This window comes from Geotrypetes seraphini, chromosome 9 (genome assembly GCF_902459505.1).
Source record: "Geotrypetes seraphini chromosome 9, aGeoSer1.1, whole genome shotgun sequence".
Lineage (NCBI taxonomy): Eukaryota > Metazoa > Chordata > Amphibia > Gymnophiona > Dermophiidae > Geotrypetes > Geotrypetes seraphini.
In genome coordinates this window covers 26608513-26635322 of record NC_047092.1, presented here as the reverse complement: position 1 = coordinate 26635322, position 26810 = coordinate 26608513, and the positions used below count along the sequence as shown (strand labels likewise).

Below are 26810 nucleotides of genomic sequence, written 5' to 3'. Positions count from 1 at the left end.
ATGGGGTACCTTGTCAAAGGCTTTTTGGAAGTCGAGATAAATGATGTCTATGGGTTCCCCTTTGTCCATCTGGCTGTTTACCCCCTCAAAGAAGTGCAGTAAGTTTGTTTGGCACGATCTTCCTTTGCAGAAGCCATGTTGGCTCGCTTTCATTAGTCCATTTTTGTCAATGTGCTCACAGATGCTGTCCTTTATCAGTGCCTCTACCATCTTGCCCGGAACCTATGTCAAACTTACTGGCCTGTAGTTTCCCGGGTCACCTCTCGATCCCTTTTTAAAGATAGGTGTAACATTTGCTATCCTCCAGTCCCCCGGGATCTCGCCAGTTTTCAAGGAAAGGTTGCAAACTCGGAGTATTTCCGCTATTTCATTTCTTAGTTCTTTTAGTACCCTAGGGTTTTGGCAAGGTACTAGTGACCTGGGTTGGCCACCGTGAGAACAGGCTTGATGGACCATTAGTCTGACCCAATAAGGCTATTCTTATGTTCTTATGAGCACCAGTTTTGCAAAATCAAACAAAATGCATATTTTTAAAAGGCTGGAGTTGATTTTCACCCAGCAGCAATCAGTGTTTTGCTGACCCTCTGCATTCAAGCCCTGATTCTATAAAAGATGTCTACAGTTAGGCACCTAGATTGGTGCGCCTAGCTGATCTAGGGACCTAACTTAATTTTTCTAATTGGCACTAATAATTAAAAGTGCAAAACAAATTAAAAAAACGATTTCAAAAATTAATTAATTGGGGCCTAATTTAATTGACTTAATCGGCACTGATAATTGAAAGTGTCATTAAAAAAAACAACAATTAAAAATCCATTTTAAAATATGAATTAGCCGGTAGGCGCCTATCTTGGTAGGTGACTACCACTTTGAGTTAGGCGTCTGTACGAGGTATCTACCAATGAGTAGGTGTAGTTAGGGGCAGATTTTGGGCATGGTTTGACTTAGAAAATTATAGGCACCAGAAGACAGGATATGTTTTCGGTTATGGCCCTTCAACTGTGGAACTCTATACCACAATACATCAGAGATGAAAAAGATCTCTCATCCTTTAAAAAAATCCTAAAAACCTATCTTTTTAAAGACGCATTCAGCCTATCACTCACTGACCTGAAATCATAAGCTTTTTTTCTTTTAACATCTTTGAATTTTTTTACCCTTCCTCTCGTTTACTTCCCTATTGTTTTTCAACTCTAACAAGGAATTGTAACTTTTTCCCCCTACCCCCCAAGATTCATATTAGTCCTATTCTGTAATTCTGAAATTATTTTATTGTATTCACTACCCGTTTTTTAATAAATTGTATATCGCTTAGGAAATTAAATAAGCGATTCATCAAACACTAATAAAAACTTGAAACTTGATAGGCCTAGAACACCCTGGTCTAAATGACAGTGTGCCTAAGGATTCAACACCTACCAGTGCTTAAGGCTGCTTAGGTGCTGTTCTATAAAGTGTCTTGCAGATGATTGACTATTGAACCTAAAGGTGCCTACGAATTGGGTGCCATTTATAGAATTAGGGCCTATTTGTTTAATTTAGGCCTGGTATTCAGTCAATATTCAGTTGTTGGCTGCGAGCATTTTTTTTAAGATAATGACCAGCACTGGTTATTAATAAAAGATGTGTCTTCATTCACCTCACCTACAGGTCTATAACCAGCCCTTAACCGGGCACATATGCACTCATGTATTTTAAGAAATGTTTTTGGTTTTATAATAATTGCTACCACTGTCAGATTTGTGCAGTTCTTCATGCGCTTGGGATGTGGAAAAAGTGCCCCAGACCCTAGAAGTCAGCCTGTGCTTTTACAGTATTCCCTCGACGGAGGACTCACGTGGAGCCTTCTGCAGGAGTTTCTCTTCAGCAACTACAGTAATATAGGCAGGTACATCGCCCTTGAAATCCCCATGAAGACACGTTCCAGCTCCAGTCGCCTCCGCTGGTGGCAGCCATCTGATAATGGACACTTTTATAGCCCTTGGGTGATCGATCAGGTACTTCATTATCAATATGTTTCTGATTTTAGGTTTTCCAAAAAGACTCGTACTGTGAAAAACCAGCTGTAATAAATAACACTTCCACAATGGTCAGATGCACACTGTCTGATGGTATATTAAAAATCAAAGCGCAGATTGAGATTTCAATTCTCAACGGAGGAAAAAGCCTCAGACACGGGCCCTACCACCTCCACAATGGTGGAATAGCGGTGGTGGAGCGTTCACCTCACTGGCTAAAAAACCTCCTTTAATTAAAAAGGCACTGCACTACTTTAAAGTGTGATAGATGAAGATATCAACTTATCTTAAGATAAGATAAGCTATCAACTTATCTTAAGATAAGTTGATATCTTCATCTATCACACAGTATATTCATTTTTGATTACACTTTAAAGTAGTAATTGATTTTTAATATACCATCAGACAGTGTGCATCTGACCATTGTGGAAGTGTTATCTGATTTTAGATTTTAACAGGTAAACACTGATTTTAAAAACCCAATACAAAAAATGTAAAAATATATGTGTTTGTTGGAGAAACAAGAGAAACCACCATGTTGCTTGGTACTCTCCTCCGCTTAGTTTTTCTACCTTTTCTATATTAACGATTCCTAGGTGACATAAACATATATATTTGACTCCACTAGAAAGAGTAATAAGCCACAGTATCTGTGGTACAGAAACACTGATAAACACCAGAATCAATATTCAAAGTGATTTAACATGCCAGAAATGGCTCCTGACTGCCTCTTCAGGGGCCAACCACTAATTTTTAGCAGCACTTAACTGGTTAGTGCCGCTGAAAATATCCGGTTGGCACTGAACTGAAAACCGACTATTTTGAAGGAGCTCCTGGAGGCGGAGTTGGCATTTGGCCGGTTAAGTGCCGATATTCAGCACTTAACCAGCCATGTTAATCGCATAAAAGTCAACCCTTTCTTACCCCCTCCCCCCCTTTATCAAGCCATGTTAGGGTTTTTTATCGCAGGCCATGGCAGTAAAAACTCCGACCCTCATAGGAATTCTATGAGCATCGGAGCTTTTACCATTGCGGCCTGCGATTAAAAACCCTAATGCGGCTTGTTAAAAGGGGGGGTGGTTATATGGTAACCCATAGCTGGTTAAGTTCTGAATCACGCTTAACTATCTATGCATTAGCCAGCTCCGGAAATCTGGAAATTCAGTGCCAGTGCCTGGACATGGGCCCACCAATTTTTTTTTTTGCACTCTCAGAAAACCTCTAATTAGCTGGAAAATAAATACCCATATTTCGGGTTATCAGATGTCCTAAAAAACCCGAACATGTCCTCTTTTTAGAGGACTATCCGATTGTCCAGATGAATTTTCAAAACCCAGCAGTTTGTTCAGGTTTTGGAAGGCCCCGAGCTCCGCGTTTGAAGGGCCTCTGAGCATGCGCAAATCCAACGTGATGATATATGCATGCGTATATTTGTGTGATGTCATTGCATCCCATCCACTCATGCTCGGAGGCCCTCCAGACAAGGCCCAGACTCGGGGAAGGAGAAGATATGAGGTTTGTATGGGAGCAGGACTGGAACAGAAAGGGCTTGGGCAGAATGGGGCGGGGCCACATGTCCTCTTTTGGTCTTCAACAAATCAGGTAACCTTACCCATATTTATAATTTATAAACACCTAATAATAGAAATCATGCACATAGCACAGATTCTAATATATCTAAAATGAAATAGAATTTTTTTTTCCCATTTCAAAAGCCTTTTCATCATAAATACGATCAGGCACCTTTCCCTTTTTGGATTTGTTTTCAGTTTGATAATGTTTCTCTTTATTTTTCATTGAAATATAATGTCATATTTTTGATATGACAGATCCTTATTGGTGGAAATATTTCTGGTAATACCGTCCTGGAAGATGATTTCACCACTCTGGACAACAGGAAGTGGCTGCTGCATCCTGGTGGAACCAAGATGCCAGTGTGCGGCTCCACTGGGGACGCTTTGGTGTTCATTGAGAAAGCCAGCACCCGCTATGTGGTGACTACGGATATTGTGGTGAATGAGGAATCCTTCCTGCAGATGGACTTTGCAGCCTCCTGCTCCGTTACTGACTCTTGTTATGGTAAGTCAAGAGATTCGAATCTTGGGTCTTGATTTCTTCTAGAACCGAAAGAGTTGTGTGCTGGATTTATGACCAATTCACTAGGATTAAGTGCTGTCATCTGGAGTTTCTAAACTGATCCCCAGAGACGAAGAGTTGGAAAAAGAATAGATATTTAATTCCTCATATACTATAGGTAGGTGGAAAGGCATTTTAGAAAGGATGTCCTACTCAGATTATAGATATCCATTTCTCATGAATTTTAAAACAGAATCTGCCCAAATACAGCCTGTTCTAAAATACATGAGAAATGGAATGCAAGCACTGGCTATATCCAACAATGAGGGTAGAATGTGGTATCGTGGTTAAAGCTACAGCCTCAGCACCCTGAGGTTGTGGGTTCAAACCTACACTACTCCTTGTGATCCTGGGCAAGTCACTTAATCCCCCAATGCCCCAGGTGCATTAGATAGATTGTGAGCCCACCAGGAGAGACAGGGAAAATGCTCAGGTACATGAGGCTGTAGCTTTAACCACTGTGCCACTCTAGAAATCAAAATGTAGTAAAAGTGAGCCAAGTATAGGTCAGTGAAGCCATTGTGACATCACTGATGAGGTTGGCTCTTAGGCATTGGTGGAATGAGGCATTGTGACATCACAATACTAGCTCTGGTTATCAAAGGCTGAAACTTTTTGCACTATTTATTCAATTTTCTATACTCCATGGGAAGCTCAGACTGTTTTACATGAATTTATTCAGGTACTCAAGCATTATTTCCATGAGGCTGGTGAAGCTAGTGTAGCACATGGATAGAGAATGGATGGGAGATAGGCAGTGTTCCCACTTATATATGTTACTACAATTACAATATTCCATGGACAGAGTATGGGTAGGACATTAGCGGAGCTCCTACTTGCACATTATTACAGGTCTATGGCTGGTGTTGCACATAGAGTATGCACAAGACATAGGCAGAGCTCCTACTTATGTACATTATTACAGGTCTATGGCTGGTGTAGCACATGGATAGAGAATGGGTGGGATATAGGCGGAGCTCCTACTTACCCATTATTATAGGCCTATGGCTGGTGTAGCACATAGACATAGCATGGGCGAGACATAGGTGGGGCTCCCACTTATGCACATTATTACAGGTCTATGGCCAGTGTAGCACATGGATAGAGCATGGGTGGGACATAGGCGGAGCTCCTGCTTGCACATTATTGCAGGCCTATGGATGGTGTAGCACATGGTTAGAGCATGGGTGGGACATAAGCAAGGCTCCCATTTATGCTTGTTATTACAGGTCTATGGCTGGTGGAGCACATGGATAGAGAATGGGTGGGATATAGGCAGAGCTCCTACTTGCCCATTATTACAGGCCTATGGCAGGTGTAGCACATAGACATAGCAAGGGCGAGACGTAGGTGGGGCTCCCACTTCTGCACATTATTGCAGGTCTATGGCCGGTGGAGCACATGGACAGAGCATGAGTGGGACATAAGCGGAGCTCCTGCTTGCACGTTATTACAGGTGTATGGCCAGTGTAGCACATGGTTAGAGCATGGGTAGGACATAGGCAAGGCTCCCGTTTAAACATGTTATTACAGGCCTGTGGCTGGTGTAACTGCAGGAGCACTGATACAAAATGGAGACACCCTCTTATAGCATTGCCTCCATGTTGAATTTGATGTCAGTACCTTAACATTTAAATTCCAACTATCGGCAAATTCAGTTAAATTATTTGGAAAATTGTGTGAGAAAAAGGAGAGTGTGAAAATGTGGCCAACAGGATGCATAACCTAACATTCTACCTCATGTTCCTTAGCTATTGAGCTGGAGTATTCAGTGGACCTGGGACTGACATGGTTACCGCTGTTGAGGGACTGTCTTCCCACCAATGTAGAATGCTATAGATACCACCTTCAGAGAATTCTAGTATCAGATACTTTCAACAAATGGACCAGGATTACCCTGCCTCTTCCTCCTTATACCAGGTAGGATTAAACACAGCACACAAGTGAGTTATAGATCGTTCCAGAACCTTGAACCGGCCTGGTTATCAGAATAAACAAAATCCACAATTTAACCTAGTTCTTATGTAACCCGTGGGTATTAGTGAGGTATATGTACATTCTCAGTGTTATTTAGCAGGACCTAGGTGACTTGAACGCGCTTGCTGTTGAATCAGTAGATGGTGTATGTATGTGTGTGAGCTGCTGGCATAGGGTTCCCAGAAGTCCAGATTTCCCCGGACACGTCCTCCTTTTCAAAGCCCGGCACTTTGTCAGATTCTATTTTCCCCCTTACTGACTGCCAGAATTGATATGCGAAAGGACCGTCAAACATGTGTCTGAATGTCCCAGTAGCAGTCTGACAAGACCAGCAATCTTTTGAACTCCCTTGTGTCCGTAGGGCCTTATAGGCCACGTAAAACAAAGATTGAGTTACCGAGGCAGAAAAGGGTTGGTCTGTCTATTAAAATTAATCAAATGTGATGGACCATTAATAATGTATAAGATGCAACTTAAATCAAGGGAAAAAAGACCTCAAAATACCCCAAGAATGCAATCAATGAGTTACAATCATATTGGGGTTGGGTATCATCATAGGTCAAAAACCCTTGAATTTTTAATTTTAATTTTTTAATAATTTTAATTTTGTATGTGTAATAATTTTTTGTTGTTTTTATAATCAACCTTTTATTATCATGATTAACTTTTCATTATCTCAACTTTCTTCTAGCCAATGAGCATTGAAAAACCAGCAGTTGTATATTCAAGATTTTTAACTGGTTTGTCCAAAAAATATATATCAATAAGCACTTATCTTAATAACCTGACGGAGGCCCGGTCCGTTTCGCACCGTGAGGCTTCTTCAAGGGTAATGATAGGGCTTAGTAAATCGCCATTGGAAATTCAAAATGGCTCATTGCTCATTTCGCAGACTCTTACTTCTTTTACGACCGTAAAATGAGCAATGAGCCGTTTTGAATTTCCAATGGCGATTTACTAAGCCTATCATTTCGCAGACTCTTACTTCTTTTACGACCGTAAAATGAGCAATGAGCCGTTTTGAATTTCCAATGGCGATTTACTAAGCCCTATCATTACCCTTGAAGAAGCCTCACGGTGCGAAACGGACCGGGCCTCCGTCGGGTTATTAAGATAAGTGCTTATTGATATATATTTTTTGGACAAACCAGTTAAAAATCTTGAATATACAACTTCTGGTTTTTCAATGCTCATTGGCTAGAAGAAAGTTGAGATAATGAAAAGTTAATCATGATAATAAAAGGTTGATTATAAAAACAACAAAAAATTATTACACACATACAAAATTAAAATTATTAAAAAATTAAAATTAAAAATTCAAGGGTTTTTGACCTATGATGATACCCAACCCCAATATGATTGTAACTCATTGATTGCATTCTTGGGGTATTTTGAGGTCTTTTTTCCCTTGATTTGAGTTGCATCTTATACATTATTAATGGTCCATCACATTTGATTAATTTCAATATTTATATTTTTGGACACTATTCGGTTTCCAATCACTTTATTTGGTCTGTCTATTAAACATAAAGAAACTTGCAGTAAATACAGTCAGCTCATACGTTGCAGCATGCATGCACGGCAAATGAAACAACTTATCTGGAGCAACACAGCCGCTGGAAATCTTCAGTATCAGTTCCAAAATTCATCCAAGAGCTTTCAAAAGGCTGTTAAGTCCATTCCATCAAGCGCGACAAGAAATCTTCCGGGGATAATCCAACCCCTGGACACATGCTTACCACAGCTTCATAAAAGGACCTCTAAGGTTCTGGTTGAGCGTGTATGTGTATATGCCCAGTATGAAGTCCTGTACAGTAAACCTGGGCTTGACAAGGTTTACAAATTTGTCATTTGGACTTTCAAATATCTGTCGGCATGGCTGGTGAGTGAGTTGGTGAATCAGTGTGGCATCTGTTGCTAAATAAGATGAAGAGGCCAATCTGGCCCCCTCTGTGGATATACAATTCCAGAGATCTGAAGAGGAGATAGCAAAAATTTCCCTCACCATGTTTTCCTGTTTTTGCTTCCTGTTTTAATTATCTGCAGGATATTTTCCTTGTTGTTATGATACACATACTGATGGCTCCATCTAGTGTTCATTTACGCTGAAAATTGTGAGCTAGAGCTTCCTGTAAGAATAAAATTTTGGATGGCCGCAGAGGTGGTCCCACAGCCAAGAAATAGTAAATAGTGGGGTTCCCCGGGGGTCTTTGCTGGGACTGCTGCTTTTTAACATATATTTATCAATGATCTAGAGATGGGAATAACTAGTGAGATAGTTACATTTGCTGATGACACAAGAGGATTGTGGAAAAATTGCAAGAGGACCTTGTGAGACTGGAAGACCAGGCGTTAAAATGGCAGATGACGTTTAAGGTGAGCAAGTGCAAAGTATGCATGTGGGAAACTATAGGTACGTAATGCTGGGTTCTATGGGCTAGATTCACTAAGCAAACCGATTGGTTTGCAACCCCGACCCGATTCACTAACCTTCTGGCCGATCCTGTCCACACCTGAGCCGATCCGCGCATGCAAATGAGGGACATGGCATGCAAATCTAGCAAGGCAGCGATTCACCAACATTTTTCAGGCACACCGACTGGGCTGGCCGATCTGAAACCAAGCGACTGATGAGGACCAGTCGCTCACTCCTTTCCTGACCTCTCCCGCGCTGAAATGCCAGCCCTGCAGCCCTGAAACTCCCTGCTTGCAACTGACCAAGGATACAGATAGGTTAATTTCCACATGGAGCATGAGAAACTACTTTTTGTGAAGTGTGTGGCAGCCATGTGTGCGTTACGTGGAGGAGTCAGACCACCGCAGTGCATTTTTTAAGCAAGAGCAGCAGCAGAAACAGTCCTTGGGGGAGTTAATAAAGAAGAGCTTAGGGGAAATAAGTTTATAAAGGGTTTAGCCCTGAAAAAACTACTCTCTGCCGCCCTGCCTGCCTCCTATGTTCAAGCAGCAAGCCTATTGAGTCTGTGGGGGAAAATGCCACCCCGACTCTCCTGCTCCCTGACACCCTTCCCCACAGTGCAGCCCCACTTTAAAGCCACGGGCTCGCACTGCAGAGCAGGAGAGTCGGGGCGGGTTTCGTGTTCAGTTCCGTAGTCTGGCAGTTCCCCCCCTCGGCTTTTTTTATAAGAGGCTGCAGCGAGTCCGCCTTTACTTCCCCAACCTTTCCCCCTTTGTTTTGACCTCGCTGGTGCAGGAGAGCGGGGCACATGCGCGGATCGCATGTACAGCCATCAATGACGGTCCGCGCATGCGTCGCGACCGGTCTTCAGCGATCCGTGGAATCGCTTGTGGTCGAGTTTCCGATTAGGTCATTTGCATGGGGAGCCTTTAGTGAATGGGTCGCCCAGCAAGACGCGGAACAGGATCGGACAGGTAAGGGGGCTTTAGTGAATCTAGCCCTATGTTAGGAGTTACTGCCCAGGAAAAATATCTTCAGTGGGTGTCATTGTTGAGGATATGTTGAAACCCTCAGCTCAATGTGCAGCAGTGGCTAAGAAAGCAAATAGAATGTTAGGACTTATCAGGAAAAGAGTGGAAAACAAAGATGATGAATGCCCTTGTATCACTGTATGGTACAGCCACACCTTGAATACTGTGTACAGTTCTAGTCACTGTATCTCAAGAAAGATATAGGGGAATTAAAACAGGTAAGAACATAAGAATAGCCTTACTGGGTCAGACCAATGGTCTATTAAGCCCAGTAGCCCGTTCTCACGGCGGCCAATCCAGGTCACTAGTACGTGGCCAAAACCCTAGGAGTAGCAATATTCCATGCTACTGGTCCAGGGCAAGCAGAGGCTTCCCCCATGTCCTAATAACAGACTATGGACAGAGAAAGGCAACGAAAATGATCAAAGGGATGGGACAACTTCCCTATGAAGAAAGGCTAAAGTGCCTAGGGCTCTTCAGCTTAGAAGAGAGACGGTTCAGGGGTGATATGATAGAGGTCTATAAAATACTGAGTGGAGTGGAAAAGGTAGATATGAACTGTTTGTTCGCTCCTTCCAAAAATACTAGGACTAGGAGACAGGTGATGAAGCTACTAAATAGATTTAAAACAAACCAGAGAAAATATTTCTTCACATAACATGTAATTAAACTCTGGAATTCATTGCCGGAGAATGTGGGGAAATCAGTTAGCTTAGCAGGATTTAAAAAAGGTTTGGACAATTTCCTAAAAGAGAAGTCCATAGTTGAGATGGCTTGGGGAAATCCACTGCTTATTAAAAGGATAAGCAGCATAAAATCTGTATTACCACGTAGGATCTAGCTAGGTACTTGGGACCTGGGTTGGCCACTGTTGGAAACAGGATACTGGGCTTGATGGACCTTCGGTCTGTCCCAGTATAGGAATTCTTATGTTCTTAAAAACTTAGACGTTAGGTATTGATTGTTGGCATTAGCCAGCTAAGTTTATCTGTATAACCCAACATGGCCAAATGGTAAGTCTAAATGTAGCTGGTTAGGCTATTTTAAAAAGTGCTTAAAGAGCATAAATTTATAAGGAGTGAATACTTTAAGCAGTGTAATATGCACTCACTTTGTAGTATTTTAGTTATTTATGCATGGAGGTGGTCACATACTCCTGTAAATGGCTTTAATTGGCACAAAAGTATGTGATTTGATAATGATGACACTTCCTTTGCTGGTGGGCATGCATAGGGTGGAGTCTGAGTGGGAGGGGTTTAAGGTATCTGGGAGGGGTTTTACGTATCTGGCCAATCGGAGTCTTAGGCAACTCCCAGAGCATCTCAGAACGCACCAGGAAGGGGTAGGCCCTTATTTTGCAGAGGTAGGCATGCCGGCCAGACCTTCATTTTAAAAGGTGTGGGGGTTGGTCTTCCTGTTGGGGAATGCCAGGTGTGGGTCTCCAGATGAGTGGGAGGGCCCTGGAAGGGGGGTCACTGGGTGGTCAGGGGATATTTTTTTGGGGGGGTGATGCTTCGGGGAGGTGGCAGCAGGAGGAATTGGACACTCCTCTTATCGAGGGATGCTTCGGGGAGGCAATGCTTCAGGGGGTGGGGGGTGGCAGGAGTAATGGCCGCTCAGATGATCATGGCAGGGAGATTTCCTTGCCATGATCAGTTTAGCGGCCGCATCTAATTGAAATGTAGGCCAGCATTTCAATGGCCTACATTTCAAGCACTCTAGACATGAGCTCCAGAGCTCAGGGAAGGAAACACGAAGTTCGTGTGGGGGCGAGGCTGGAGGTGGAACAGGGCTGGGCTGGGGTGGGATGGAATGGAGTGAGGCTGGAGGGGGCCAAGTGTCCTCTTTTTTAAAACAGGAAATCTGGAAACCCTTGTATTTCCCAAATCACTTAGCCAAGTCTTGCAACAACAATTTTTAGTTTTGGGCTACCTTTCAGGACACCCTTTGGAACTCTGCAATTATAGACCATAAGTCTGGCCAGTAGGTGTTGTTATGTAATGACTGGACCTTCTTCTTCCTCAAGCTTTCTGAATGCTGTTTGCAGTGCTATCCCCAGCTATTCAAGGAAGTGGAAGACTCTAGTTAGCTGCAAAGCAACTGTGGCTATCCTAAGAGTAACTGATGTCCTAGGTGAACCCTCAAGGTCCTATCCTTATTCCTAGCAACTCCTTTTCCCCTCCCTTCTCCTCCCAACACCACCACCACCACCAAGTGTCTAGCATATCCCCTTCCCTTCTTTTCTCTATCCTCCTTGTACCAACATCCCCCCTTCTCCTCCTTTTTCTTCATACTCCCACAAATGTCTAGCTTCTCCTCCTCTTCCCCTTTCTCCATCACTGCTGCTAACCTGATCCTGTTGTCATTGTACCTCCATGTTCTCCTGGAATGGTGAGAGCCATTGTTGAGATGATCAAAGGGTTCATTGTGGAGCATGTGAGATGAGATGATTACAGAGAAAAGATGGGAGATCAGAGTATAGGATCTGGTGGACAATAATCAGATATTTGAAAAGGATACAGTAATAATAATAATAATAATAACTTTATTTTTCTATACCGCCAAAATCTTGCGACTTCTAGGCGGTTTACATTCAAGAGAGCTGGACATTCAGCGAGTTACAGTATGCAGATAGTTAGAGGAAATACAAAGTACATCAACTTTAAGAGTGCGAAAGTATAAAGTGTACAGTATGCTAAGATATTTTCGAGAGGACCTGTAAGGAAAAGGTTGCGAATTACAAACATACATTGAAAAATTACAATATACAGTTTAGGAATTTTCAGAGAGGCATATTAGATGATATGTCTCGAATTGCAAAATACGGTTTGATTAGGATGTCAGAGAGGGGGAGGGGAAATTGGGAACGAGAAAAGAGAGAAGTGTTCGGTGAGGAAATTATTTAGGTGATATATTTGTCGAATAAGGCAGTTTTTATGAGTTTTCTAAAAGCGTTGTAGGTCAGTCTAGCTTTTTTAATGTAGTTGTCTAGCCAGTGTTGTTGTTTGTTTGCTTGGTATGCGAAAGTTCTATCCAGAAAAGTTTTGTATTTACAATTGGTAACGCTTGGGTGTGCAAAAAGGTAGCGGTTTCTGGTTTGTCTGATAGGGCTGTAGAATATGAAGTGAGGTATGATATTAGAAGCCAATACTCAGAAATGAGAAAGGGAGAGACATGATCATACTTTGTTTTGCTAGATAGTAGCTTGATAGCTGTGTTTTGAGCAATTTGCAACCTTATGATTTGGGTGACTTGTAGCCCATGATAAAAGAATTGCAATAATCTAGTTTTGAAATCACAAGGAGAAGGGTCCTGAAGGAAACAAGCTCGTTATTAAGTGAACAGACTATATTTTTCTCAGAGTGAAGAAACTTACTAATGACGTTGGAGATTTGTTTATGGAAAGAAAGATGAAACTGGCTATAAGATCAGAAAATGTTGATGTTTGAACACCATACAATGGAGACCTGGCACCACATTCTGCCTTCACATAGTCTATAGAAATAAGCATTTTGATGATACTTTTACAGTTTAAATATGTTAATTTTATATTTAATATCATTCTTTCTTTACTGAAGGTCTCAGTCTACTCGCTTCCGCTGGCATCAACCATCTCCATTTGACAAGCAGCAGACCTGGGCTATAGACAATGTCTACATCGGGGATGGATGTGTAGATCTGTGCAGTGGACATGGGAGATGTGTGCAAGGAGTTTGTGTGTAAGTATAGCATAATATCTGCTACTAAGACAGGGTCATTTTTCATAGGATGGAATGGTGACCGGAGTCGTGTTCTTGCTCTTCCCTTATAACATGGTGGCACAAGAGCTTCTTCCTTATGCTGCATGATGACACATGCTTTGGCAAATAGATATTATTTGAAAGATGGAAAAACCATGCATTTGGAGCAGCCTTTCTATGAGAGTTCTGAATAGTGACCTGAATACATTTTCGTATTCAGCCAAAGAGCAATTTAAATTTAAATATGAATAATCCAGGGCTCTGCTGTGCTAAATCCTACTGAAATAAACACTTGATCTCTGATTTCAAGTTGCTTTTTTATTATTTGTTATGTTAAAACTCAATGCCCATTTTTTATGCTTGATATTCGTATTCAAAAACCAAAAAAACATATAACTGACCATGTAAATAAGACAAGCCTTTGAAGGGTGATCAAGAAATATTGTATAAAATTACTCAGGGATGTGAAACTCTGAAAGGAAGGCTGCAAAACCTCCCTTGGGTAAAGAGTTTACCTTCCAGTCATTGTTATTCTATAAAAATGTTTTTTGATCACGACCTGGAAAGGCTAAAGAGTTCAAACTGTTTCAAAAGTTCAAAATAACTGGTTTGTTCTTCTTGTTAATATCATGCAAACGTCACTGCATACTTGATGAAAAAAATTCACTTAGCTGTTAAACAGGAGTGAGGGGGTCCCAACGTGGCCACGTTTCGTTCCCTGCTTCAGGGGACCCGATGTAAGCTGGTTCAGATTGAATCCTAGTTGGTACCTGGTGGTCTGAATCGCAAGAAGTTATCTTTTTGACTCCCCCAGCTATGATGCGTTTGTTTGCAAGTCACGCAGTTATGCTATTCCAGCATTAGTATCAACTAGGATTCAATCTGAACCAGCTTACATCGGGTCCCCTGAAGCAGGGAACGAAACGGGGCCACGTTGGGACCCCCTAACTCCTGTTTAACAGCTAAGTGGATTTTTTCATCAAGTATGCAGTGACGTTTGCATGATATTAACAACAAGAACAAACCAGTTATTTTGAACTTTTGAAACAGTTTGAACGCTTTAGCCTTTCCAGGTCATGATCAAAAAACATTTTTATAGAATAACAATGACTGGAAGGTAAACTCTTTACCCAAGGGAGGTTTTGCAGCCTTCCTTTCAGAGTTTCATATCTCTGAGTAATTTTATACAATATTTCTTGATCACCCTTCAAAGGCTTGTCTTATTTACATGGTCAGTTATATGTTTTGTGGATTTTGACTCTCTCTGACCTAGTGTTTGTCGAACTATATCCCTGAACGTAATTCAGTAATTTGATATTCGTATTCGGCAGAATAAAAAAATAAGGGATATATGCTATTCAGTGTAGTTTAAAATCTGGCTATTTTATATAAAAGATTTAAGAGTACTAAATGCCCAAAGTACTTTCAAACTTTGTCAGTAATCTGAGTAATTTTGAGACTGCGCATAAGCATAAGTACATATGATCCCATACAAACAGTCCAAAAGCACGAATATACTAGAGAGGGATGAATCTCAGTAACTCCGCAGACACTCCATTATGGATAAACAAGTCTGTATAACTAGGTTCCGGTGACTTTCCTTGATCCATCGCCTCTCACTTTTCAGCTTATAGTGCTATAATTTTGAGACTGCCTCATTAATTATTCTAATTGCAACATGGAGCTGTTCAGTAAAAGATGCTAAAAGATAAGCACAAAATCTAGGTGCTTAACTAGTATTCTGTAACAGCAAATTTATGTGCCCAGTGCCTTATAGGGTAACCAGCAATTACATGCCAAAAATGAGGTGCCACCACTTACACCTGTTCTATGGCAGGCGCAAATGTGTGTGTGTAAATGAATTAGTTGGATGCATGAAACTATTTGGTAAAGTATGCACTGGAATAGAACACTTATGACCTGCCTGCGGCCCTCCATGTGAACAACCCCTTTGCAGTCACATATGTGAACGGAGGTACCTAGTTATAGAATAACCTCTTAAGAGCATTTAGGCATCTAACTGCCATTTTTTCCCTGTTTTGGCATTTTAGTGCCAAAAATTAGGCGCCTAAATTTTGGTTGCAGTATATACATAGAATTAAGCTGCTCTGAAGGTAATCCCTAGAAGCGGGGTAGCAAATTTTAATAAACTTGGAAACCTGGAATTATTCCAACTTGGGAAGAAAATCGTACAGTGCTTTTTCTCCGACAACACCTAAAAGTAAACTTGTGGAAACTGAAGTGAAGGGTTGACTGTTGCAAGAAGGAACATCTTCCAAGCCTCCCTCATATCCATCATCTGCAGTAATGGTTCACAAAACTTTAGCAAAATGTTTTGTGTTTTTTCTAGAACCATTTCCTCTATAAGCAGGATTATCTTCTTAATCACTGTAAAATGTGTACTGTAACTGAACTTGTGATGCTGAATTGGTTCCCTAGAGAACATACCACCTCCAGCATATAGAGTGGTGTTCCCAGCTATTACCTACTGACCCTCAAAAAGGTAATTCAGAACCAGTCCAACTTCATGGAGACAGTCCAACAAAGAGTGCACGCTAAGGCCCTGACTCTACAGTATGAATGATAACTAAAGTTAGTCACCTAGAATGTTGCACCTAGCCAATCTAGGTGCCTAAATTAATTATTTTTTTAAAAAACTTAAATGGTGCTGATAACAAGCAATTAACACTTTATAATTGGCTTGAATTAAAATTATATGGGTGGTAGGTGCCTAACTTTGTAGGCACCTACCACTTTTGGGTAGGCGTCTTGCCTATGGTGCCTACCAGAAAGTAAAGGCTTCTTATAAGAATAAGAATAGCCTTACTGGGTCAGACCAATGATTCATCAAGCCCAGTAGCCCATTCTCATTGTGGTCAATCCAGGTCACTGGTAGCTGGCAAAAACCCTGGATGTTACTGATCCAGGGCAAGCAGTAGCTTCACCCATGTCTTTCTCAATAACAAATTATAAACTTTTCCTCCAGGAAATTGTCCAAATCTTTCTTAAAACCAGCTACGCTATCTGCTCTTGCCACAACCTCTGGCAATGCGTTCCAGAGCTTAAGTATTTCCCTGTAACTTCATTGAATGTCCCCTAGTCTTTGTAATTTTTGACGGAGTAAAACATCTATCCGCTTGTAGCCGTTCTACTCCACTCATGATTTTGTAGACTTTCAATCATATCTCCCCTCAGCCGTCTCTTTTCCAAGCTGAAGAATCCTAACCTTTTTAGTTTTTACTCATATGAGAGGAGTTCCATCCCTTTTATCATCTTGGTCGCTCTTCTTTGAACCTTTTCTTAGTGCCACTATATCTTTCTTGAGCTGAGGAGATCAGAATTGAACGCAATACTCCAGGTGAGGTTGCACCATGGAGCGATACAGAGGCATTATAACATTCTTAGTCTTGTTAGCCATCCCTTTTTTTTTTTTACTAATTCCTAGCATCTTGTTTGTTTCATAAATAATGCACACTATTTTTTTAAAATTTACAAGTTTTATTTATTTTTTTTCAAGTATTTCTTTGCAACCCTTCAATGTAGTCTCCCTGCTTTGCAATGACCAAGTCCCAACGTCCGGTAAGCTTCATTATTCCATCCAAGACACCGTTTTTGTTCAGTTGCCGAATGGCTCGGATACTGGCAGAAGAAAGCTCTTCCAGAGATGCAAAACAATGTCCATGCATAGGTTGTTTCAACTTTGGAAAAAGGTCGAAGTCTGTTGGACTTATGTCTGGACTGTAGGGAGCATGAGGTAACACACCCAGCCTAATTTGTGTAGTTATTCAATGACATTCCCTATGTATGGGCGAGTGTTGTCATGAAGAATGAGTAGCCCAGCCAAGAGCAACTGAGGTCGGGTTTTGTGCATTTTTCTGCGCATTTTTTTTGCAAAAAATCACAATACACTGCTGTGACACTTCTTCCACGTGGAACTTTGTCTGTGATGATGATGCCTTCATAATCATCAACAGTAATCATCATTTGTTTGACTTTTGATTGAGCTCATTGAAATTTTTTTGGTCATGGGGAGGATGGAGCTCTCCACTCGTCATTGAAAAACTACGCGAATACGGCTGGGAGGTGTTACCTCATGCTCCCTACAGTCCAGACATGAGTCCACCAGACTTCGACCTTTTTCCAAAGTTGAAACAACCTATGCGTGGCCATCATTTTGCATCTCTGGAAGAGCTTTCTTCTGCCGGTACCCGAGCCATTCAGCAACTGAACTAAAACAGTGTCTGGGATGGAAGAATGAAGCTTCCCGGACTTTGGGACTCGGTGATTGCAAAGCAGGGAGACTATATTGAAGGATTGTAAAGAAATACTTGAAAAAAAAAAATAAAACATAGAAATTTTTAAAAAATTGTGTGCATTATTTATGAAATGACCCTCGTATATGCTCTAATCATATATCAAATTATCCATTGAATAAGACATTTTTGTTTGCAAACTAAACCCCCTTTACAAAGCCATAGTATGGTTTTTAGTGACGGTAATAGCTCCAATGCTCATAGAAATGCTATGAGCGTCAGAGCTGTTATCACCGCAGCTGACGCTAAAAACCATGCTACGTTTTGTATAAGGGGGGAGGGTTTAAAACTATAGCACTGTTACACTAAAATAAAATTTTAATGTGCATTATAGTGAACTGGTCCTCATGGCATGTTTAGGATTCCATGCTTCTCATGATTTGCCACCTCACTCTCCAATACCTTAGGAACAAACTTAGATACTAATGTACTAAAAATATGGAAAACCTGTGCAAATAGTGATTTATGAATTTAAACACCAAATAGCGCATGTTGAGATGGAAAGCGATAGCCATCTCTTCTTTTACTGCTTTTTTGAACGTCTTTGGCGATATGTTTAGAATTAAAGGCTCAGGAATGCTTCTGATTTGCAGGTGCGATGATCCCTGGGGTGGAATTTATTGCGACGAGCCAGAGACCTCTCTGCCAACTCAGCTTAAAGATAACTTTAACCGGGCTCCATCCAATCAGAACTGGCTAGTAGTAAACGGAGGGAAACTGAGCACAGTGTGTGGTGCAGTGGCTTCTGGAATGGCTCTTCACTTCAGTGGGGTACGTGTGGCCTCTCTGGGTGCAAAAGCTCACCATTCTATGTCGTGTCACTGAAGATATATAAAATGAACCTGTATAAGGGGCTTTGCACTAAACTTTAGATATGCCTGATAATATCAAGCCCAGTTGTATACAGAATGTAAAATACATGTAAGGAAGTTCATATAAGGAGTGCCAGCACATACAAAAGGAGCAGCCATTATATAAATTTATACATGCACAAAAAGCCTCATTCTCTCAGCATTGCTCCATATGTAAGTGCCAGCGCTTATAAGAGGAAGCCACAATTTTGAAACTTCCACATGTACCTGCCGCCACTTAAACATGTAGCTGATCCCACTTTACAAACGGATCATATTTGTGAAGGCAAAAAAGAGGACACATGACCCTGGTTTTTCATATAGTTATTGATATGAGTGCTATTTTTTAAACTATTTGAATGTATTCCTTTCTGCACTGTCTTTGGACTGAAAAATGAATAAAGATTTATTTTTAAAAAAAGAAAAAGAAAAAAAAAGGAGGTTGGATTGACACATCTGCATTTTACTTCCATTGCTTGCTATCAAAGGAAGTAAAACCTGGATGCCTCAATCCGTACTCCTTTTTTCTGGAACCATATAGTATCTCTAATTTAAGTGGTAGCCCACATTAATAACTTCTCCCCTCAATGAGCTCCATGACCTTTCTCTCCTGAAATCATGTTAAGGAGCTTACAGAAAAGCCATGTTGGGACAGAGAATGAGCAACTTTGAATGCAACAGATAACAGTTAACCCCACCTCACAGTGTGTAATTAACTGAAGTGTTCATTATCCGCTGTGCACTTTACATGAATAGCAACATTTTCCCCCTATTAGCCACACAAAAGTCCTGCAAAAATGGTAGGAGTATCCCCAATAGTTACACAGACATTTTGCAGTTACCTTGTGTTAATTTTGACTATTACTACATTATAACTGAAAATCTTTACAGAACTTTATTGCCTGGAGGCCTCGATGTGCTTGGATGGTATAACTGCATTTAACAAGGGATCCTCCTCCCCAAAGAGAGAACAACAGATCAACAGATCAAGTTTATTTAAAATTTCTTATATTGCTAATCAGACTTCTAGGCGGTGTACAATTTTAGTAAAAACATATATTGACTATAATACAAATTTAAAATTGGTAGACATCTTTAGGGGTAGTTAATACATCCAAGGACGTTTTAACCAAGGACAAACGGGAAAAAAAGGGAAAAAAAGTTGGAACTACAATATTACATTCCGCTTCATTTTTTTCAATCAAGTTCCTTATATTCAACTTGATGTATTTTATCTGTTCTATGTATTACTTCTTTCCCTGCCATGCCGGTATTTTCTGTATTATATTGTAAATGCTTTCTGTCTTTATCTGTTTTTAAGTCCATTATTCTAATTTGTATTTTATCTGTAACCCATGTATTAGCTCACCTTGCTGTGAACTGCCTAGAACTTTTTCGGTATGGCAGTATATAAGAATAAAATTATTATTATTAATATTACAGAGAAAGAGAGAACAATTAAGGATTGCTGAGGTGGAAGACAGCATGTTTTTGCCCTTACAAGGACAGTTGGGTTTCAAAGGCATCAACAAATAAAAATGTTTTAAATTGATTTAAAGATGATTCTACCCATAGATAGGAATGGAATTCCAAAGGGAGGGAGCAGTCACTGTAGAAATACTCGATCGCATTGTGTTTATAAGCTTGAGGGATGGAACCGAGAGCAGATTCTGAGTCATGGAGAAAAGAGTTCTAGAGAAGTTATGGGAAATAAGGAGTCTGTCTATAAATTCGGGTTGATTATTTTGACGCGTTTTAAATGTTAATAGCAGGATTTTGTAACTAATTCTATGTTCTACTGGAAGCCATGGCCGAATTTTCTTGCGTTAAATATGATTTTTACAGTGGTATTCTGAACGATCTGAAGGCGTCTTATTTCTCTTTCTGTTATGCCCTGAGTACAATCTGAGCTATTACATACACTTTTCTATTATTTTTCCCACAGGGCTGCAGCCGTTTGTTACTTTCTGTGGACTTGAACCTCACCAATGCTGAGTTTATCCAGTTCTACTTCATGTATGGATGCTTAATAACTCCTAACAGCCGGAACCAAGGCGTCCTCCTTGAGTACTCTGGGAACGGAGGCATTACTTGGAACCTCCTAATGGAAATCTTCTATGACCAGTATAGTAAACCTGGGTAAGTCTATTTGTCTAACCCATTATTTTAAATAGAAAGCCTGTCTAGGAGTCTCATTTCAAGTCCATTCTATAACTTCCCTGTAGCACGTTGCTCTCTCCCTTCCTATTGTTTTGTTACATAATTGTCTTATTTACTATCAACAATTAGTATTTCTTTTTTTTTTTTAATATCTTTATTCATTTTTAATACTTTCATTAAGTGAATACAAGAAAAATACATTTTACACTTTATACATCACTTAAAATCCTTAGAATCTAATATAATAAAACGCTAGGCCACGCATGCGCACTTCCTATGCGTGTGCCGGTTTTCCGTGAGCTGTAGCGACCCATAGGAAGTGCGCATGCGCGGCTTATGGTCTGGCCTGCTCCCTGTTGAAAGACGCAGCGGTGGCTACTCTCACGATCCCCGCCTGCGTTCCCTCCCTTCCTATAAGTTGCCCGTCCCCGCCGCCGTCGTTCCCTTGCGCACCATACTCTCTCCACTATCTCTCTTCCTCCCCCCCCCCGAGGCGGATGTTGACCGCGGCGGCCCGAGTCGGATGTCGGCCGCGGCGGCTGCTGGCCGCAGCAGCTATCGGCGGTTGCAGGCCGCGGCAGCCAAACCCGGAAAGCATTTTAACATGTAGTTCAGGAGGAAGGTATGGGGGGAGGAAAATACTGCACAGGGAAGTGGGGTGGGAGGGAAATGCTGCAACACACGGAAATGGAGGGGCATAAAAGGGGTTGATGGACAGGGGAAGAGGTGCTGATGAACAGGGAGGGGGGGTCAGAAAAATTAAGACAGGCCTACTGCTGGACAGGGGGAGCAGGAAGGAGGTGATGATGGACAGGGGGAGGTAAAACAAAGGGAGAAGGACTTCTGCTGGATAAGGTGAGCAGTGATGGGGTGGTGGAGGACAAAGGGGAGGTAAAAGGAAGGGAGAATGGACAGGGGGAGCAGGCAAGGGGTGGTAGTGGACAGCCAAGGGAAAAAAAAAAAATGACAGACAGAAATACAGAAAGCGGCTAAGGAGAGAGAAAAAAAAATAAAGACAGACATACACACATATATTCTAGCACCCGTTAATGTAACGGGCTATAAGACTAGTATATAATAAGATCAACACATTTTCCCATCAAAAATTATTATATAGTTATTGATGAAGTATATTCATAACCTTCCAAAAGTATTTCTTTTCCCATTCTTTCTCTTGTTTTAAATATGTTTGTAAGGTTAGTCTTTAATATGTTCTGCAAGATTTAGTGTTTCGTTTGTTTTGTTACCCCCTAAAATTTTGTAATTTTATTGATGTGTACATTGCTTAGAATTTTGAATAAGCGATTAATCAAATTTATAATAAACTTGAAACTTAATTATATGTTTATATTTTTATCAATTTTATACCTCGCTTAGTAAAATTAAATAAGCGATTCATCAAATTAAAATAAAACTTGAAACTTAAAACTTATGTGCAATGAAATGTATAATTCCAGTACCCAGTCTCCCATTCTTTTACCCACATTTTTTCTGGTCTTCATTTTATTATTTTAATTGTTTCTATAATATTCCTTGAATATTATATTTTAACAGTGAGCAGATAACATGTATAAGTTAATACACCTCCCTCTTTTACGAACGCATAGTGCGGGTTTTAGCGTCGGCAGCGGCGGTAACTGCTCCGATGCTCACAGAATTCCTATGAGCATCAGAGCAGTTATCGCCGCTGCCAGCGCTAAACACCCACGCTATGTGTTCGTAAAAGAGTGGGGGGATAGTTGTTGAGTTATTTACCAGGTTTTTAAAAAAACTTTTGTGAGCAAGTAGTGGAATGAAAGCATTCATTAGGCCTTCCTGTAGTTTTCCTGCCTTAAAAATATTCAGGGACTACTTCCGGCGGAAACATGGCGCTGTAGACAGCGCGCTGCTACAGCTCCGTGCACCTGACCACAGCGCAGCACATTATCTGCTATTATACCCCAGGTTTGGGTAGTTCGCGGCACGGGGGAATTTGCTGGGAAGCGGCGCGATCCGGCAGAACCTAAATAGAGGACCTGCGACCCTGTTTCGGGACGGCTGGCGAACACGTGGTGCTGCGGACGGCGTGCGGCAGCGACTCGGATCACCTGGAACGCGGCGCGGCTCTCCCTGTGCAGGTTTGATCCCGGGACTGGTCTTCACCCCGTGCTGGGGGGTTTTCTGGAGTCGCGGCGCGGCTGGGATCTGACCTCCCAGCGGGTCGGTAGTCTCGGGCCCGGAGGTCTCAGCGGTCCCCTAGTGCAGCAGTGGGTGTGTGGCTGTGTCTCTGCAGTGCCGGGCCGCAGCGTGCTCCCCACCTGCAGGCCAGATTCCGGGTTCGGGCATCTCCCTGTGCTGGGGAGGTTCTTGGTGGTGTAGCAAAATCCGGGAACCCAGTACTGGATCGCCATGGCGTCTAAGGTGGTCCGGAAAGATCGGGAGAGGGGTAAGCCGCTAGAGGCCAGGATGGCGGATCCCGTGGCGCCCCCTTCGCCGGAGGCTCCCCACCCATCCTGGGTTTCTGCAGTCACAGTAGAGGTTCAGGCTGCCCTTGAGAGTTCTCTGGGGGACAAACTGCAGCGCATACTTGATAAACTGGACACGCTGGACCAACGATTTGCCACCCTTACGTCGGAGGTCAAGGAGACTCAGCAGCGGGTGAGTGCTGTGGAGGATCATGTCCAGCAACTTGCCCAGGAGCAGTCCGCCCACACTACAGCGCTGGCTGCGTTGCGTGCCAAGGTGGATGACCTGGAGAACCGGTCCCGCCGTAACAACCTTCGATTTGTTGGCCTGCCCGAATCGGTGCGGGACGTGGAGCTGGGGGCGCTGTTAGAACGTTGGTTGCCTGAGTCCTTGTCTCTATCATCTTCCTCGGGCCCCTTGCGGGTGGAGAGGGCGCATCGCTTGGGGCAGCGGAGAGAGAATGTTGACAGACCCCGTGTGGTCATTTGCCGTATCCTGAATTATCAGCACAAGATGGAGGTCCTGCGTGCGTTGCGGCAGGGCAAGAAGCTCTTGTACGACAACAAGCCCATTCTTTGCTTCCAGGACTACTCGGCGGAGGTCTCTCAGGCACGGCGCAGGTTTTCATCTCTCTGCACCCGTCTCATCCAGCGCCACATCTCTTTTTCTCTACAATATCCGGCTCACCTGAGGTTGACACATCTGGGTAGAGCTCATCATTTTGACACCTTGGAGGCCGCACAGCGTTTTGTGACGGAGATGATGCCAGAAGAACCACCGCAGGGAGCTGCTGTGGACTGAGGAGATCCTTTTCTGGGAACTGATCTGTGGTTGGCGTTGGACTGGGGGTTTCTCTTTTCTCCCTCTGTGCTGGGTCTCTGTGTTTTCCTGAGGAATGCATGGGGGGTGTGTGTGAGGAGGGAGGGGGGTTCATCTGTTTGTCCTTTGTTAGTTTGGGTCTGCTCCTGGCCTATATGGGGATCTGAGCATTGGGGATTGGGCTTGGTGGGAGTGCTTGAGGGTAGTAGGTGTTATGGCTGTGGTGTTCGGGGAGGGGAGGGGTGGCATTGAGGGTCTGGGGGGGTTTGGCTGATGGCAGATGTTTCTTGCTGCTCTCTGAGTTTGGGGTTTGCGGGTTGGGGGGTCCTGGTCATTACTCCCGTGGGAAGGTGCATTTGGTTTCCTGGAAGTGATGCCCTTTTTGGGGTGTCTTGGGTATGGATTGGGTGAGGGTTGGTTGGGGCAGGGGGATAGAGGGGTGGTGTGGGGGGTAGTTGGGGGGGTGGGTGGGTCTCGGGGGGTTATAGGGATTTTGTGGTGGGGCTTCTGGTGGAATTTTGGGGGGGGTGGGTTGGGGGGTTCTGTGCTTTGGGATTGACTTGGTGGCAGGGGTATGGCTCGATTCATGGGGTAAGGGGTGGCGAGCGGCCGGGGGAGCGGTGGCTGGGACGCTTCTCTGGTACTATACTGTTTCCTTTTTGTTGTGTGACTTGTCTAGTGAGTGGATTGCTCTGGAATACACTTTAACTTCTTGGAATGTTGGGGGGATCCACTCCCCCATTAAGCGCTCTAAAATTTTGCAGCGTTTGAATCGTTCTAAAACCTCTATTGCCTTTTTACAGGAGACCCGTTTATCTTCAGTGGAACATGCTAAGCTCTGTACCTGGTTGGTGGGTTCCTATTTGGAGGCGCCCGCTGTGGGGGGAAAGGGAAGTGTTATTATTTTGATCCGTAAGGGCCTTCGCCTACAGACCTAGAAGGTGCTACGCGACCCTAGTGGGCGTTACATCGTTGCCTTAGTGTTACTTGATAATCGGCCTCTTTTGCTCTGTAATGTCTACGCTCCTAATAATCCATTGGCCAGGTTTTTTAGGGGGCTTCGCAATCATCTCCTGCAGTTTGGAGGGGTTCCGATGCTGGTGGGTGGGGACTTTAACGAGGTGCCGGACCCAAAGTTGGATCGCTCTGCCTCTATGGGAAGAGAGACCTCTAAACTTTATATGGGTGGGCAGCTTTTGGAATCCACCTTGGGGTTGCTGGATGTGTGGCGGGTGTTACACCCGTTGGAGAGGGATTACTCCCACTTATCCAGGGTGCACGGGACGCTCTCCCGCATTGATTTTATCCTTATCTTTCGCGAGCTGCTTCCCCGGGTAGTGGGGGTTGATATGGGCCCCATTGAAATATCTGACCACGCTTGGGTGGGATTTCGGTGGACCTGGGGAGACTCGCGGATCAATGGAGGGTCCTGGCGATTTCCCTGCTACCTGTATAGGGATACTCGTTTTCACGAGTTTTTGATACAGCGCTGGCGTGATTTTCAAGTTAACAATCAGCAGCATCGGGATGATCCCATTCTCTACTGGGAGACGGCTAAGGCTGTCTTACGGGGGGATGTCATTTCTTATGTGGCCGGGGAGTCGAAGCGGAAGCATAGGCAGATTCTGGTTTTGGAACGGAAGGCGACTGTGTTGAGACGCCAGTATGGTAAGGCACCCTCCTTCCTGCTTCGGGCACAGCTTTTAGAGGTCCAGCAGGAACTTAATGAATTGCTGCATCTTCGGGCTTTGCGGACGAGGGAGTATTTTAAGTTTCATTTATTTCGGTTTGCGAATAAGAGTAGTCGATTGTTGGCCCGCCTGACGCGTCCAAGGGGTGGACCTGAGAGCATAACGGCTCTTCGGGGCTCCTCTGGGGTGATGCATCATAGGCCGGGGGAGATCTGTGAATTATTGCGGGAGTTTTTTGCGGAGGTGTATACAGATCCAGGCCCCGAGCTTTTGGAGGGGCAACTCTATCTTGACAGCCTCGATTTGCCTTGTTTATCTCAGCGGGATGCTGCCGCTTTGGATCTTCCCATTACCGCAGAGGAGGTGGAGGGGGCGATAGGGATCAGTTCGTTGGGCAAGGCGCCGGGACCTGATGGGTTTCGGAGTGAGTTCTATAAGTTGTTGGTGACGGACGTAGCGCCAGTGCTGGCTGAGGTTTATAATTTGAGTGTTGCCAAGGGCTTTCTTCCTCGCTACGTAAATCTAGCGTCTATTATAGTTCTCCCGAAGCCTGGTAAGGACCCTCTTTTGCCTGAATCGTATCGTCCTATCTCATTGCTGAATTATGAGGCGAAGCTTTTGGCTAAACTTTTGGCTAACCGTCTGGCGCGTGTTTTGCCATCGGTGATCTCAGACTCTCAGGTGGGGTTTGTGCGGGATAGGCCGGTGGCTAAGAATATCCGGCGCATTTTGTTGGCGTTAGAACGGGTGGGACAGGACGGTAGCCCCGCCATGCTCATCAGTTTTGACGCAGAGAAGGCGTTTGATAAGGTGCGGTGGGGTTACCTTTTTGCGGTGCTGAGGACGTACGGTTTGGGCCCCTTCTTTTTTGGTGCAATCCAGGCACTGTATAGTGATCCAGAGGCGAGGATTTCGGTTAGTGGGACTTGTTCTGGTTTTTTTCCTATTCGCCGAGGGACTCGCCAGGGCTGTCCCTTGTCGCCGCTCCTCTTTGTACTTTCTTTAGATCCTCTACTTCGGGAGCTTCAGGCAAATGCGGATATTCGGGGATTGGTCCTGGGAGATTCCCATTTTAAACTGGTGGCGTTTGCGGATGATCTCTTGGTCTTTTTAACGGACCCGCAGCGTTCCTTGCCCGTATTGTTGGAAAGTCTTCGGGAATACGGAGATTTCTCTGGTTTCGCCTTGAATTTTGCGAAATCTGAGGCGCTGG

The 26810-nt window shown here is 43.2% G+C and overlaps 1 protein-coding gene across 1 annotated transcript in view; it reads left to right on the top strand.

The window, feature by feature from the left end:
• The window catches only part of RELN (reelin), a 534390-nt gene that overhangs the window by 444498 nt on the left and 63082 nt on the right, over nucleotides 1-26810 (top strand). Inside the window, exons 44-49 of the mRNA XM_033958706.1 lie at nucleotides 1739-1997; nucleotides 3848-4097; nucleotides 5906-6074; nucleotides 13157-13297; nucleotides 18225-18402; nucleotides 20428-20621. Coding sequence (XP_033814597.1) covers nucleotides 1739-1997; nucleotides 3848-4097; nucleotides 5906-6074; nucleotides 13157-13297; nucleotides 18225-18402; nucleotides 20428-20621 — 1191 coding nt within the window. The remainder of the gene's footprint in view (nucleotides 1-1738; nucleotides 1998-3847; nucleotides 4098-5905; nucleotides 6075-13156; nucleotides 13298-18224; nucleotides 18403-20427; nucleotides 20622-26810) is intronic.